The sequence below is a fragment of the Melanaphis sacchari genome, unplaced genomic scaffold (genome assembly GCF_002803265.2).
Source record: "Melanaphis sacchari strain LSU unplaced genomic scaffold, SCAv2.0 Contig10_pilon_pilon, whole genome shotgun sequence".
NCBI lineage: Eukaryota > Metazoa > Arthropoda > Insecta > Hemiptera > Aphididae > Melanaphis > Melanaphis sacchari.
In genome coordinates this window covers 1,916,238-1,934,293 of record NW_020270420.1, presented here as the reverse complement: position 1 = coordinate 1,934,293, position 18,056 = coordinate 1,916,238, and the positions used below count along the sequence as shown (strand labels likewise).

The following is an 18,056-nucleotide window of genomic DNA, read 5'->3' as shown; positions in this document are numbered from 1 at the left end:
TATAAGGATAATTTAAGAATATGATACATGTACTGAATAATAATATGCAGATTATTTACTACAATTCTCTTTGTTGAAACTTGAATTTTTGCCAAACTCATTTCATATTAGCATTTTATAGATATAATTTATAAAATATAGTATTTTACCAACATATTTTTAGACACTTGAGATTTTCTACTTTCTAGTTTTTTTTTTTTTCAATAAGTGATGATAATAATTTACTCTTGACTGCTTTTACAATGTATAATTTATACTTGAAGTACTTTAAATGTACAAAAAATAAATACTTAATTATTGTAACAATAATTTTTTCAAAAACAGATATTTTAAATTGTTTGCGTCTGACTACAGTATTGAAACGTGTTCCGTATGCGTCAATATAGTGGGAGGATGTTCCTTATACTTACAATGTTTTTGGAAAAATTATTTAAACCTATCGAAATTTTCTTCAAAAACATTTTTTTCTTTTAAAACATTACTGAATGAAATAAGCTTTTCTGTACATATACCACGATCTTGTATTTTTTAACTATGGCTTATTTTTATACGAATCTATAGATCAATATAAAACTAGCCGTTTCGCTAATTTAATTATATGTATACATTTCAACTATAGTAAACCTGTGTAATCAATATATTAATAAGTATATCAAGGTATTTATAGAATAATATATATGCAATAATGCTTACATAATAATATAATATATGATAATTCAATGTCGACAGTTCCTGTTTTTTGTTATTGTCGACAATAAATGTCTGATTGATTCGTTTTAAGAAAAACATTTATTTGACACCGTTGTGCTGAGCCGAGTAAATAATAGTATAATATCGAGTTTATACGATTGTATTATGATTGTTCAGCACATCATTCATGTTTACCGTATAAAATATTATAGAATTATAATATTAAAATGTGTGTACATCATTTTATTTTTATTTAATACTACCGTGTTTAGGTACGTATAATATTTATTGTCACTGTGATTATATAGCAGGCGTTTTCTGCATCATTATTCAAGGTGTTCAACATTTAGTAATAGAAGGAAGAATATCCGTTAAGGTATTTACTGTGGAGTAGACATATTTTATATTTGCATAAATATTATTTTAAATATTTGTTGATGATAATAATAAAAAAATCTAAAAATTATGAAATAATTACAGTAATTTAAAATTGTATAATTTAAGAAAACGGTATTAGTATAAAATATAAATTTTCATAGATTTACCTGCAAAGTCGAAAAACTTAAATATTAAAATTGTGTGGGTAACAGATCTATAGTACCTTATAATTTTAAGTCATCGATTGATATCGATCATCATACTTCCGGATAAAATTTTTGGATACATTTTTATATATTGACTGTGAGTGAAAGTGCTCACATATATAGAGATAGTGATTTAAATTCAGTGGATATTTGAATACTTACAAAACTTGAAATTTTCCATCATTATATAGTTATGCCCTCGTAGTTAATTTGTTTCAAAATCTATTTTTAAATAAAGTATTCAAGTGCCTACAAAATATTGAGCTATTTAAAAATATAAACAATTTGACAAATATAACATTTTTAAAAGTATTTTTGATACTATTTTTAGTTATATAACCCAGTTCTATAACTCTTCTATTTTGAATTAAACCATGCTGAATTCTAGTGTTAACTGTCCTGAAAGTACATAGAGTTATTTATTTTTTTTTTGACGGATCACTCAAATTTTATCTGTTATATTATAAATTTATAAGTTATACACAGTATGTCCAGAAAGTAAGTTCCGTTGGGCAATAAAAACATGTAAATGTGTAAATTTTATCATAAATTTTATTTGAATATAAAATACATGTATTACTCTATTTTTCGACATAGTTACCACCATTATTTAAGCACTTATCATATCGAGGTACTAGTTTTTGTATCCCTTCATCATAGAAAGATGATGCCTGTGATTGTAACCATGCGCTAATAGCCTTTTTCACCTCATCATCTTCGTTGAAGTTCTGGCCACCCATAAATGATTTCATGTGTAAAAAAAGATGAAAATCACTGGGTGCCAAATCTGGACTGTAGGGCGGATGATTAAATTGTTCCCATGCACGACAATGCCCGCCCGCACACAGCAAATGTGACAAAACAACTTCTTGCAGATTTTGCATGGGAACAATTTAATCATCCGCCCTACGATTTTATTTATTTTATTTTATTTTATTTTATTTATTTTATTTTATTTATTTTCCGCGATTGTAAATACATGATGTGTGTGATACACTTGCTATACATTTACGTATATATAATGTATATAATATAATGAATGACACTATAACAGAATAATTATTCGATTTTCATAAGTGATAATTTATAAAGATTTATTAGTTTTTAAGATTTGTGTCTAATTACACACATTAGTGGCGTAGCCAAGATTTTTTTCGGGGGGGGGGGGGGGGGGGGGGGTACAGTCCCCTCTAGCTACGCCACTGATACACATACTGTAGATTTTAGTTGACGAAGGAAAATCTTTAAATCATAAGTTAAGTTTTTATTTGTATTCAATTATTATAATGTTAAAAATAAAAATATACTTCATTGATTATTATTATCATGTAAAATTACTGTAAAACGCTGATAAATTTGGCACAAATGGATAATTCTTGTATATTTGGGTTTAGAAATATTGTTAATTTTCTTTTTTGAAAGCTACTTATTCGAAACCACGTTAACAAGACGAGTGAAAATATCCTGTTCGTATCTATTATTTTGTTTACATATTATTATTTAAATTAACTTAATTTCGTTTGTTTTATTACAGGAAATCAACGATAATATTACACCACGTAAAGTTCAGTTATATATTTACCATTGGGTAATTTGTAGTCTTAAATCTTACTGAATTCTAATGGCAACACAATTACTATATCACGCTGACCAAGTTTAAATTATGTACTTAATATTATGGTAGGTACATATAAGTATACCTATTATCTATGTATAGAAACCATTTAAAACAGCAAATTGGATTTCTTTTAACTTATTCGTTGATTATTATATTATAATGATATCTAATAATTATCTATATTACATATCTGTAATTATATTAACCACGCAGGACGCATTATTGCATAGGTATTTAAATGAGCCAGAGAGTACATTTATATATCCGATTGAGCAGTTTTAACAAAAGTATTTAGAAATAAAAACTCCCGTTGATGCGTCACAAATATGAAATGTGAATATTATAATAGTTGTTGAGTTAGAGAAGCACGCAGTAGAAACAGTGATGTTGATGACCTTCTTCAGTGGTCTGAAGTTAGATTAATGACCGTATATTGTAGTGCTTAGCGTGTTTAAAGTATGTATATATATGTACATATATGTACCAGTATGTAGTGTCGTATACGTCGCGATCTCTTCCGACGTACGTCAATAAATACATACAATTAAAATAATATACACTTGTTCATACTGTTTTATTCTACAGTGACCTCATCAAGTAATCTTCGCAAAAGAACAAAATTTTTTTGTCCACGTCTATAAATTCTATTCTCTTATAAATTATAACTGAACTTAGTTTTCATTTTACTACACCTTGTATTTTAGTTCTACTAAAAATTACTGACTGAGACTGAATGCTTAATATTTTTATGTATTATATGAATTATGTTTTCATAAGATATGTTAATAGTCTTAATAGTCTTAATTCTAATACCATACACTGTATATATTAACCCCGACTTGGTATATATTGTTTTGACTATAGTTTATACATCAATGTATTATATACTTTATATTTGATAGACCAAAGTTAATAAGTTCGTGTTTTAACCGCATTCCGTGGTGTATGAATTATGTACAAAGTATATACCAAGTATGTTCATCTCATTTCCTTTAAAAATACACATTTATTTAAATATTGATTTTTATTATTTAAGTATACTTAAAAGTTATATTTTAAATTACTTATACATGTTGTGCCATTTAAGGAATTCAGATGCGATACAAAATTATTTTTTTTAATGAGAAACATTTTTTTTTTCGTTTTAAGTTGTTAAGTAAATTATATTTTGGAAAACGTTTATGTATATGTAAATTAAAATTTAAATGAGTTGTTTTTGAATCATTATATACTTTGTGTGATAACAGTCCATAATAATAGTTTTAGAATGTATATAAGCTATAATTATTTAAAATTTGTATTAACTATTAATACTTTATTAACATTTAATAATTTATAAAAGTGGCTTGGTGTGGCACGGCGGTTGGCTTCAGTCGTTTGCTCCCGGATGGGCGACCATCCGGGTTTTTAGTGACAAATCTTCGCCACATATACACGTTTTCCAAAAACAATACCCTCTCATCTACAATAAAAAACCAACTACAATCTAATAACCATTGTTATTGAAGCCTAACGTTTGAAGAAAAAAAATGTATAAAAATTGTATAATTATAATAATAAATAATATCTATTTTATATCTTTATGGAAAACCATTATTAAAGATTATTATCCTAAGTACATTTTCTGATTTTCATAATTTAGAAACTATACTCGTTCAAGATCCATAAATATTTTCAAAACAAAAATCATCTACTTAACAATTTATAGTAGAAATGGGTGCTTTTCATTTGACATAATCGAACTCTGTACATAGAATACTTCTCAAATGGTAAAAGAAAACAAATTAAAACCTTTGAATATAATATAGCTTAATAGAATACATGAAAATTCACTAAACCATAACTTGAATAAATTTATTGTTAAAAGATAAAAGGGGGTGGGTGAGCACGCATGGTGAATCATTTTGTACCGTCATATAATTATGTGATTTTTAAGCACTTTTTCAGGCAGAAATCTAGAAATCCAAGTATAATATATATCAACACGCGTCATAAATATAATAATCAACAAACATATTTTGTTCACTAATATTATTCCCAGTTTTAAAATTTTATGAAACTGTTTTAAGAAAACAAGAATTATTTATAAATAATAACTATATAGATATTATGGTATCTAATATTAAATGTGACTTTCTTAACACACATCTAGACGGAGCTAAAATAAATAAAATAAATTGTTGATTTTAAAAATATAGTACACATTTTTTTGTGGTTTTAGTTTTATTAAGATTAAATTTGTACACACATCGGAAAAAAGCGTATTTATTATCAATTTGTATCGATTGTTATTGTCGACCGCAGCGTGTCGAAATAATGACAAACCTACCAATGTATACTATATGTATACTTATACATTGTATAGCATATTATGTATAATTATGTAGTCTTAGTCTTTCCCGCGAAGTCGTCGCACTCCGGACCCTTCGGGGTCGTTGGTCGTCCCAAATGTGTTACAAGGGCGAGTTGTATTATAGCATTATATGTATATTTTTTATCGCAATATGTTCACCGCTGCTATCATATCATAATGTGTATGGGCGTTTGGAAACCGTACAGATTTTCTCACATTGCGAGCACGTCGGCCCATGCCGAGAAGAAAGCGAATATAATAAGAGGGAACTAATGGAGTTTGTGGCGGCAAAAAACGCACGCGGGCGTTATAAGGAGTCGATGTCGGCGCTACGGTTCGTATCGATGGCGACCTTCGGAGGACGCGATATCTGAATTATTATTATAATATTGTACAGCCGGTCAATTCGTCACACGGTCCACAATCATATCATATCATTACAATATTGAATAAACTATATACATGTAGTAGATATATATATATATATACTATTATTTATTATTATATAGTCATATATAGACTATATTCACGTTCCTAACCAATGTATACATAATAAATAATTTCCAATGCCACCTGCACCGATACAGGTTAAGGCGTAGGACATAAAATATAAATAGATACGATATGACATGACTTGTGTTTAACACACACGGTTATCTGTGTAACCAATATTATTTGTTGTGCAATAATCTCGAATAGGTTTTATGCAACAGTGACGATAGCGTAGAATCTTGTTGCCGGATTCATAAATTGGGTAAAGGGTAAACGACTGCAGAATTGATTAGGATTGTTTTGTCCTTACTAAATATTTTTATGGTGACAATTAGTAAATTTAGTGTTCAATAAACAATAAGTGATTCCGGAGGGGAAATCTCTCCATAACAACTCGCCATCAAGCGATAAATTCTTGGAATATAATAACTGTAATATAGCTTTTTATCCATCCCTGAATACTGGGTATTGGTGGTGATAATATTTGTATATTATTGTGTGACTGTGGTTTAAAAGTGACCTTGAGAACTTTTTCTAATCAAATCATATTTGTTTTACCTAACCTAACCTGCGACATCCGAGTACACATATTTGTATCGTTTTTAGGACTAAGTATACAGTCAAATTACTGAAAAATCAGGTTTATAAAATAATTAATTAGATTTTTTTTCTTAAAAACATTGAATACAATTTAAATATTTAATGTGTCAAATTCATCATGTAAATATAATCATAAATATCCATGACGCTAAAACTGCTTGCTTTATAAGGAATATATGTATAGATATTTCGGACATAAATTTACTTTAATTTTATTGTATGGCAAAGATAGGTTAGATTAGCGTTCAGTATCATAATTCATAACAAAGGACCCTGCTCAATAATAGATGTTCTAAATTTCTAAGTTATTCAAACGCAGTTTTTATTTATTTTTCGAAGAAGAAGAATTGTAAGCAAATGGTTTACATAATATTATTTTATCAATCCATATACATTATAAGTGATTTATCGTGAACTAATAATTGCGTAGACGGACCGTTACGTAATTAACTTTGATTTTGAGATATTTTACATATAAATTTATAGCTAATATAATACATTTATACGGATATCAAATTATTTTCATTATATATTAAGCATAATGCGATTCGTATAAAAGTATACGACTGAAAATACATTCTACAAATCGCATTTTAATTACAAAATACTATAAAAATGATTGCACATAAAACTGTAAGTATTTGAAAACAAAAACTAAATTTGTTGTAATAAATGTTAAGTATAATGTATTTTAAATAATATTCTCATTTTTTTCCTTTTATAGTCTTCTAACAGTAAATTATATTCGTCATCATGTGCTTAATATGCACGTATTCAGATTAAACTAACACTCTATTCCATCAATCACATTAAGCGATGATTACATCACAAAATACTTCTTGTATAAATAACAGATGACTAGTGAATGGACTTAGCGAATGGAGGAAGTATACTGTTATTTTTTACGAACACCGTACTTTTGAAACCATACTACTAACTTCACACGCTTGATGAAGGTGTATAGGTTAGGGTTAATTTAAGTGACAGTATAGCAGCATAATAGTTGTGTACTATGGCGAAAATTCCTTCTAAATTTCACCCCGGTTTTTTCAGCGAAAATAAATTAGATTAGATTTGGTTTAAACTAGAAGATTGTCTTCACTCTAAATCGTTTTTCGTATACAATGATTCACTCGAAACCTATTGTAGAGAAGAACAGTACCCTTTTTGTGTTTGATTATTAATTGTTTGTACTTACAGCATAAGACAATTTTCTAATTTTGATATTATTTATGACTTTATGAGACCTAAAGGTTCTATCACTTAAAGAATCTAAGCATAATAAGGATCGACGTCACTGGAAATTTTAATGTAAAGAGGATTTTTTATTTTTGTAGAAACATACACAATTCGTTTACTTGATATGTTGTATAGGAAATTTGAGAAATTCCATTTTTCGGTGATTTTGTACGAATTTTCAACTAAATTATGTATAGTTATTATAATAGTAATACATTAAATATTAAACATTAAGTTTTTTAAATATTTACTCGTGTTTAAAATAAATAATAAGAAGAATCGATGAATAATAACGTGTAGAATAAACACTTTTGTTGATTTTCAAATTTTTTAATATTTTATTGTGAGCGGAATCTAATATATAACAAAAATTGGTTTGCGATTTTTGTGTTAGCGCTGCCTTTCCACACTGAAAGAAACAAATTTAAAATACATCGACAATTGTTCCGATTTATAAGTATTTTTTTTTTTGTGTGTTTTTCGCGTAACGATTATTATTATGGCCCGCGTAATATTTAGCATGTAACCATTGTAACATTATCAATAAATTATTGTCTATAATAGACGTGCAGCCGACTACCCAAGTGTCTCGCGCTGTACGAAGCGCTCGACCCGGAAACCTTGGTCTACTTCAATTGTGGGTTTTCCACTGTATTTGTAATATTATGTACCTAATTGTATAATATAATATATAATATACACATTCGTATACACAGTGAATTTATGTTACAGTCATTTTATCGTAAAAATATCCAAAATAAAGAAAAATGTATGAAAGTTTAAAGAAAGTTTTTTTTACTTAGAAAACATTTAAAATTATTGGTAAGTTTAATATTTTTTTATTTTTATCTTAAAGAGGTGTGAATTGGGGATCAATTTTAAAAATTCAAATGGGATACTATAATACTATAATCTTTTGCAAACATAATGCGAAATTATTTTCTCAATACATTTTAGTGATTAAATAACATTAGTTGATGCAAAAATCTATGTTTTCAAGCAAAATTTTTAGAAATTGCATTTTTCTTTCTTTTTCTAATAATAATATGATTAATTGGTTGTAACATAAATTTTGATTCACTCTGTAAATTTAAATATATAATGTATCTAAATAGGTAGGTATATCATTTCATATATGTTCGCGTGTGTAGTTTCGCATGTTATATTATTTCTATGCGTGCGACTGTATTATTCGTAATATAGTATTATAATTATTATAAAGGTACCCATTATATACTCTATAGACACACACTTAAAGCAAGTCGTATTCGGCTGGCTTCGTTTGGTCACAGAATTGTAACATTCGATATGGCTCAATATATAAGTCATACAATATAGACCTAAAACCTATCTATAATCTAATAATAATATATTTTTATTTGTGGTCAGTCAAGTGTACTGTAGAGCGTTATGGTTATAACTTATAACACTTATAACTTATTTTTAGCTGAATTTATTTCGTAATCCGGGTATACTTAAATTTAAATTGCGTAAACTGGTGGCAGATCCAGAGGTGGGTATTATTGGTCTTTTTTTAATTTTCTTCTATTACACATTGAATTGGTATAAATTACAATAGTTAATATAGAACAATAATTTCGCTGTTAATATATTAAATTTTACAATTGGCGTATTTAATTATATCGCTTTAATTGAAATTATTTAGTAAGACTCTTTATCATAGATTTTCTATCAATTTAATATACTTGGTCATAATTTATGAATTATATTTTTAAATGTTATAACTTATAATAATAAATTACAATTAAATAATAACTGTGAATTATTTTAAAACTTTAGTTACTTGTTGTTTATTAGTTATTATTAAATTATATACAATATTTATATACTTAAATTGAATATGTATGTACTTACATTAATGTGTTTATATTAAAACATTGGAGAATATTCATTTTAAATTTCGAGAGAAAGAAGTTTAATTACAAGAAAAATGCTTCTATCTTGAATAGTTTTATTGTTGGTTTGATAATTTTATTATTATTTAAATTTTGATAACAGCCAAGGCCAACGTAATGATAGTAGAAAAAATGATGCACATAAAAGTGCATTCCTATGTTAAGAATGTTTAATGCACTGAATAGAATAATTTAGACCATGATCTTAGAAGAGAAATTTCGAGACTTATTATTTGGACAACGTTTTAAGATAAAATTGATCTACATTTAAAATATATAGCACAGAATATAATAATGTAGGTACATGGCGGTTTTGCCGCTCATGAGTGGTTGTCTTCTTATCAGCAACAGGCTGTTTGTTTATTTTATTTATTAAATTGTATATTAAGATTAACGTATCACTATTAATTGATAATATTTTTACGTTGATGAGCGATGATTGTTGTTTGAAAATCTTCGTTCTTCGTGCCAATAATTAATATTACTTACATATTATATCAACAAATAATTTTATTATTTAAACTTATGGTAATAAATCAGTCGTATACATAATTTTTTATTCCAATTTTAACCTTATGTTTCATATTTTGCAATAATCTATTGAATAAGTAAGTAATACGTTTAATAAATGTTTAATTTCTAAATTAAATAACACTTTTGTAGAATATTTTCATCTAAAATAATCTACAAACATCATAGTCAATGTTTTAATTAAATCGTTGTTTGTTCCTCAATATTGAAGAAGACTATTTTAAGCCTGTAGGTGTTGTTTGTGTCTATTTATTCTCTTGCTAATGTTTAGGATAGTGGTAAATTAATTAATTATGTATATGAATATAATTTTTATTATTTTCCAGTTCATCATCTGTACATCACAGTACTACGTTATGAAGGCTTTTTTGGAATGGGTACGAAATCGTTTCACCAAGGTCGACTTAATGTACTTAGTTGATATTGATGATGAAAATCTTCAATTATTGTTATTCCAGAATGGACCCAGCAGAGATGAATTTATAAAGGTTTTGGTATATAAATTGTTGTTGGATATTGATCCTGAGTCTGAATACTCAAAAACATATGGTAATAATTAAATAATAAGCAAGTTAAAGGTATACATTGTTACTAATATAATATATAATTTCTTTTAGATTTAGAATACATACTTGTGTCCTTTGGTTTGTTGACTAAAAAAACGGCGCAATTTTTTTTAGAAGTAAGTAAAGTTATTTAATAAATTAATTATTTTTTTAGGGCATTATAATTTTTTATAAAAAAATTGAATTAATAGCAATTTGGGAATTTTATTTGGGATATCTATTAATTAATTAATTTTTTTAACACTAATTTTCTATTAAATCAAAATATATTTTTATTCTTAGGGTAATATGTCAACAAAGTTACACATAGCTACATGGAAAATAATTATTGAATCTTTGATACCAACTACAACAATCACCACTCAATATCCAAGATATGAAGAACTAATGAATGATTTTTACGAAAAGAGTAATTATTTTCGAGTAAGCTAATATGAATTTATCATTACTCATTAGTATTATTGTTTAAAGTGTAGAACAGCCTATCACGTAAAATGTGTTAATTGGTAAAACATAATTTACACTATTATTCAATTTATTTTATATTAAACATTCTAATAACATGTGTGTTGTGGGGTCAACAATGCTTGTCTGGTCAAAAAACTAAAAAAGAAATAATGTTATTTAATTTAAAATAAAAATGAAATGTTTAGATACATTACTTGTACATATATAAATACTAAATGCTTATGTAGATACATATTTTATTGTATTTTACTAAACACAATGTTTTTGGAATTTGCATATGATAATATTAGATTATATTATTTTAATATTCATTTAATCTTATTTATCTGTTTTATTTGTTATGTATTTTTAGTCTGCTGAAAATAAAAATTATCTTCCTCCAGAACTTATGTCAAAGTTGAAAATTGAAAGGGTATTAAACGAAAACAGTGAGAGTATTGATGAAATTTCAGACCAGTTAATCAAGCTCATTAATAATCCAGTAATACATGATGAAAATAGTGATTTTAAATCTTTCTCAAACTGTAAGGTAGGTAATAAAAATAAAATATAAATGTGTAAATAATCAAAATATATATTATATATTAAGTATGTTGTAAATTGCTAATAAATAATAACAATTATTGATAAAATTCAAACATTAATAAAAAATAAATACATATTCATTAAATATATTATTCTATTCCTAGGAACAACAATTAGATTCAAACACAGAGTTTATGGACTTAATATCAATAAAAAAAGAAGTTGATCAATGTATAGAGATCTCTAATAACAAAAAGATAACTCCATTAAATAATGAAGGCTCAATTAAAATGACCCCACAAGAGTTTCTTGAACTAACTGAAAAACAAAATTTGATTCATACTGATAATTTAGAATCAAAATTAGAACATATCCATAAGGTTAGTTTAAATTAATTTAGACTATTTATTAATAATATTGTTGGTTAAAATTATTTCTTATGTTTTTTAGCTTGTAAAAGCTGAACAAGATTTACAAATCTTAGCTGATTCATTAATGGTACAGGTATAATATTATGAATTATTAACTACATTCTTATTACTTTATAATAATACAAAAATTGTTATAATATAAGATGAGAAATACTGAAAAGTATTAAAAATGTTTAATTTTAAACCCATGTGGAATGAATATTTGGATGTATGATCAAATATTTTTACTTTACTATTAATTTAAATTAATATTCATATAATATGTACTTTATTATAGTTTATCTATTGTCTAATAATTAAAAAGTAGTGATTTTTTTTTAGCTACTGTAATAACTTGTTTACTTTGTCGTCATGTTATCTTTACTAAGCTCATGTAAATCAATTATAATTTAAAAATATTTTACTTAATTACAGTTAAAATAAATAAAGCTGCATATTTTTATAACAAGCAATTAAAGTATTGTACCTCTAACATTTAATCAAGTACAAATAATAGTAATTTAATAAGCCATGTATTGATTAATTAAGGTATTAATAAAAACTGTTTCTTAGTTTTAGAGTTTATATGGGTATGTTTTATTTGTATGTTTCTGTTTAACACAAATTGCTATTGCCATTTTAGTTTAAGGACGTTTTCCAGTTGAAATATTTTTTAAATACGTTATTGACCAAAGAATTTAAAATATAAATAACTACAAGTTATCATTGGTATGTTTCATTATAATAAACATTTAAGGTTGATTATACATATAATGAATATAGTTCTAGAATTGGTTATAATGATTCTTAAATTAATTTTGTTTGATTCTCAAAAATATTTTGTTAAAAGGTAATTATTAGGAAGTTTTATTACATATTATTCTACACTCAAGTTATCTTAACTTTTTTTCTCATATAGCTTATCTTATTTTTGTTAAACGTGACATTTATTGTAAATATTTATATAAAGATAAAAGTTATTTGATTGAAAACTGGGAAGAATGTCAATGCTTTGAAAAAGTGTAAAAGTCTTTTTTTATTATGGGTTTGTATATTTTTAGTATTTCAAAAACATAAAAACCGCTTTATTATATTATCATTTTTAAAAATGTCTGTTCATCATAATATTATTTTAAAAATATTTTTATATGAACATGAATAATTAGATCTATAGCCAAACATATTGCATGACGCTTAAAAAAAGGTAATGGGACATTTTTTCATTTGTTTTATTTTTAAAGAATTATGTATATTTATTTTAAGATTTAAAATTAGCTATTGTATGTCTTACAATTTTTTAAAGTTTTTAATCGATCCTAGTGTATGTGTTTAATTTATAAGAAATTATTAATTGTGTTATATGGTTCACAAATCTTATTATTTAATGGTTTTACATTTGCATGATATTTTCATCCAAATTATGACAAATAATAACTTGTCAAGAGTGTTCTTCAGAAATAAAGTTTGGAATTACATGATTTGAAGAAGTGATGTGAGTTGAGTGATTTAGAACCATTTGAAAAAGTTTTATCAAACTTTATTTATTTTTTCATGTTAGTAAGAAACTATTGTACAATTTTTAAACTTTATGATACATAACATGTAGATAGCAATTTTTATAGTACATATTATTTTATTTAACATACATTTTTTAAATAAAAGGTTGCAATTAAAAACTATTAATAATTTAGTCTAGTTTAATTTTGTAATTTTATATTTAATATGAATATTTAATTTGAAGTATAATTTATAGATATGTTTATGTTTATAAATTCAAAGTATGCATTGCTTATTTTTATATATGTTTACCTTTTAAAAATCATAATACGACGTAACTATAGTTACATCTCATGTCTATAGTTTGATAATATTAATACCTTTTGATTTTTTACTACATGTTCTTTTTTTAATCTATATTTTTTCTAGTTTATGTCGTATAGCAAAGAATGTCAAAGAAAAGCATCATAAAATCCAGTTAACTTTACATAAATTAATTTTTTTTAATAATAATAATAATAATAATAAAAATAAATAATGACATGTTAAAAATCCACATTTTTTTTTTAGTTAAAAGTTTTATTTATTTATTTTTTTTAATTTTTATTATATCTAATATCTAGTTAAAAGAGATTTATATTTTGGTAAATTATTTGATACTTATTTCAGTATAAAATTTTTGAATATTTAGATACAATTTATTTGGAATTCCAAGACAGTTTTGGTAACTTAACTTGTTTATTTTTTTTATATTTCTTGGAAACTCCACTCCAAATTTTTATCTTAATTAATAGTTGTAAATAGTAATATTATGTTACATTGTTAAAAATTGTTTTTTTTTTAGATTGGAAGTAAAATTATATATTTTTAAATGATATGATTACAATAATTTTATTTTCATATATTCCTATTAAAATTTAAAATACAGTTAATTTTATAATTATTTATATTTAATGTTTAAGTCTTTATTATTAAACTTAAGATACAACTCTTGAGTTTTTAGGGTAGTTTATACTTAATGTTAAACTGCTAACATTTTTAAGTTAAATTTTGTCAAAGTAGACAGAAATAAATGTCATTTTATAATAAGAATAAAAACAAACAAATTATTTGTTTTTAAAACACTAGAATGATAATCTTGTCTATAATTAATATTGTTATTAAGTAGATTCCTGCAAAGTTGGGCAAGTTAGTAATTTTTTTCAAATAGTTAAAGTTAATTTACTTTAATATAGAAACTAAGTTAGAATAGAAGTTGGTTTCTGAAATTTACCAAATTTCTAACTTGGTTAGAAGTTAGTTTGGTGAAAATACTATCTTAAGTTAGAGTAGAAGTTAGTTATATTAGTTTGAAATATAAATTTAAAAAACTTTAAATTAAATGTATTAGTATTACATAAATTAATAAATAGTTATAAAGTAGGTAGGTAATGAACTTGAACTATTGGAGTCAAATGAAAAATTAGGTAAATTGATACTTATAAACTGTGTATTTCAATTTTCAAGAAATAATAATGTAAAAAATTGAAGAAAAATAATGACAAAAAATATTTTTGTCATAAAATTTAAAATTAAAAATACCTTGAAAAATATTCAATTATAATAATATTTATTGATTCATTATTATCTAAAAAAAACTACAAACATAAATATTTACTTATTGGTTTTAATGAGTTAGATTATTGTATACATGAAATTCTATTAGTCATTGTTAATGTTTCTGCCTGATCTCTTATTTTTAGGTCAAACTCACTGCTGCACGTTTATTACGTTCAACTATCCTAAAATCGATGTTTTTCAAAATAGCGTACGAAGGAGACGTCTATATAGGTATTATCATTTATCATGACATCTAGGTGTATTGTATTATACGAGTATATATGACGTCTACAATCCTTAAATTAACATAAAGCGTGTTTTTATGGCTTTATTTGGTTTTGTGCAGATGCGCATGTATTTCACTCATCTATGATTTATACTGTAAAGATAAAACTATAAAATTTATAGTTTTTATACTTACTGGTTTATCACGTAGATACCCTACCAGCAGTATACGCTGTATGAATAACAAATAAATAGTATATTGTGCCGTTGCAGGTGTCAAACATTTGGAATCAAAATTTCCATACTTAGATATATGTATCTAACAAAATTAAATTATAAATATATTACATCGTTCACATTTTTGATTAGCACATATCTGCGTTCTGTTTACAATCACAAGCTAGTTGGGTAGTATACATTAATAACTTGGATTCATCGGGTGTCTACGCATAAATGTCAATTCACATTAGGGTGGTAAGCATGTTTAGGTAGGTAAAATTATGGTATGGTTTAAACATTTTTGATTTTTATTTATGCAATAATAAAACAGATAAAAGCCTGTAATCCACTACAAAAAATATATTACAAAAACTAAAAAATTAGGTGAGTATATTATAATATTATAATCTGTATGTTTAAAAGTGAATTATCAATATCCGTCTATTGAAGAAAAATTAATACATTTATATGGCCAGTACTTAGGTTAACCTATAACTTAATTTATAGCTAATTGTAATTTATAGTATATAGTGACGGTGCAAATTATTTTGTCAGTGAGACAAGACAATTTTGTCAATTTTAGTTTAGGTAGGTATTGTTCACATATTTTATTCGCTCAATTTCACTCGATCCTCGCCCCTCCACTCACATTACCGTTAGTCATAAATTCGACAATCGAATTTTAATAAATATTATAGTTAGGTATACTTAATATAATATGATAATTATTGACTTATTGTGACTTCATCTCAAATGTAGGTACCTATTGTAAACTATTTTTGTTTTTCCAAACTAAGATCTATTATGATTATTATAAATTATAATTATAACATATTTAGACAGAGCAAAAATATATACATGTAGATACGTAGGTATTTTATTTGTTTATTGCAATTAAGTCTTGGTAAATTATAATTTTATTATTGTAATGATTAAATGTAATATTGTCTTATATTTGAATAAAATATGGCTGTTTCTTCTAATATTTGTTCTTAGATGATTTTTTGATTTCTAAAGAATTAAAGTTAATTTTAATTTACTCTATAATTTATAATAATTGAGCTTATACTAAAATATATAGTCTTATAATTAATTGAAAGCTTAACATTTTGAAATGCATTTGTTTGTGACTGCCAATGCTGTTCTCCCCATTTTTTGAAATATTTAACACAATTTATTAATTTTATATGTGTTTAGCGTTCTTATACTTTTTGTTTTATATAGTAGGTACCTATTAAAGTTCTATAATTTCTTATTCATTTATACGTTGTTTATACTTTTTCCAGCGATTATGTAGTGACACCAGAATAATCATTCATTAATGAAAGTAATAGTTGTTAATTTATGGAATTTATCAAATCAGTATAGATCATTACCTACAGCTTCCAGTCTGCCATTATAACATAGGTAATTTTATTATAAGCGTTTCCTTCGTTTTAGTGTAATTACGGATAGAATTTATACATTTTAACATTTATTTACATCCGGAGATTGGAGATAGAGAGAAAAAGAGAAAGAAATCCGTAAAGTTATAAATTGAGTCCGTCAGGCGACACCTCCCGACTCAAAGTGTGTTATACTGCAACGTAATGTATATTTAAAATGCGGGCGGTGTTTAAAAAAAAAAAAAATTATAAAAATAATAGCTATAATAGTAATAGTAAAAATAATAATAATCCGTTCCAGTGTGCGGGGATCGCGTATTGCGGTAATAGTATATTATGTATATATAAATATACTATAACAGCATGCGGACGAAAAAACGTATTCCAGTGATAATCCTGTTGTTAAAATAACTCGGTGACGTCACATGTCGTTCTTTCCTATTCTGGCTTTCAGATTCTGGGCTCAGCGATTAAACCACATCGGACCGTTTATAATAATATACATACTATTGAATTGACCTGTTCACCGTCCGTTTGTTTTTCATGAAATATTTTCCATTTTTGCTGCATTTAAACAAACAACACTATGTTTGCACGGAATATCGAAATATCTATTTAAAATACGATGTGTATTACTTTTGTCATGTTATACTTATGGAAGTCTAAAATATAAATTATAAATACGATAAGTACTTCGTTAGGGAAAAGGAATGAAGTACTCATTTAGTTATCTAATTTGTAAAAATAAATAACGTATTAGAGTTATGTTTTTAAACATTATGGGCGCATATTAATTGTAGTGAACGAAATTGTGTAAGATTTGTTATGTTGATGATATTAATTGTTGATAGTTGATAGGTATAAGCTTATAAATAGATAGGTATTGATTTTTGAAATATTTTGTACAGGTAATTGCGCAAAACTTTAAAGTTTTAAACTATTTAGATAACTTATTATTATAGCCTATAGGTAGGTATTAAAACAATTCCAACTAACTATAACTTGAGTAATACATAATCAAACTAGTTCATCTATTTTACGTACATATGTCATACGCATGCAATGTACATAAACATTACTGCAGTAGATATATTATCACGTATCACTATGATATGTCTATATGTATACATGATTATATG

At 25.3% G+C, this 18,056-nt stretch overlaps 1 protein-coding gene across 2 annotated transcripts; it reads left to right on the top strand.

The window, feature by feature from the left end:
- The first annotated feature begins 9,908 nt into the window (after positions 1-9,908).
- On the top strand, positions 9,909-12,229 carry LOC112603615. Of its 2 annotated transcripts, none has more exons than XM_025352285.1 (7): positions 9,909-10,100; positions 10,350-10,572; positions 10,641-10,705; positions 10,872-11,012; positions 11,410-11,586; positions 11,747-11,962; positions 12,033-12,227. In XM_025352285.1, exons 2-7 carry the CDS (start codon positions 10,380-10,382, stop codon positions 12,090-12,092), a joined length of 852 nt encoding a protein of 283 aa, XP_025208070.1. In that variant the 5' UTR covers positions 9,909-10,100; positions 10,350-10,379; the 3' UTR covers positions 12,093-12,227. The 2 variants fall into 2 exon arrangements, with proteins under 2 accessions (XP_025208070.1, XP_025208071.1); XM_025352286.1 differs by lacking the exon at positions 9,909-10,100 and adding an exon at positions 10,156-10,251 and having other exon boundaries at positions 12,033-12,229.
- The last annotated feature ends 5,827 nt before the right edge of the window (positions 12,230-18,056 follow it).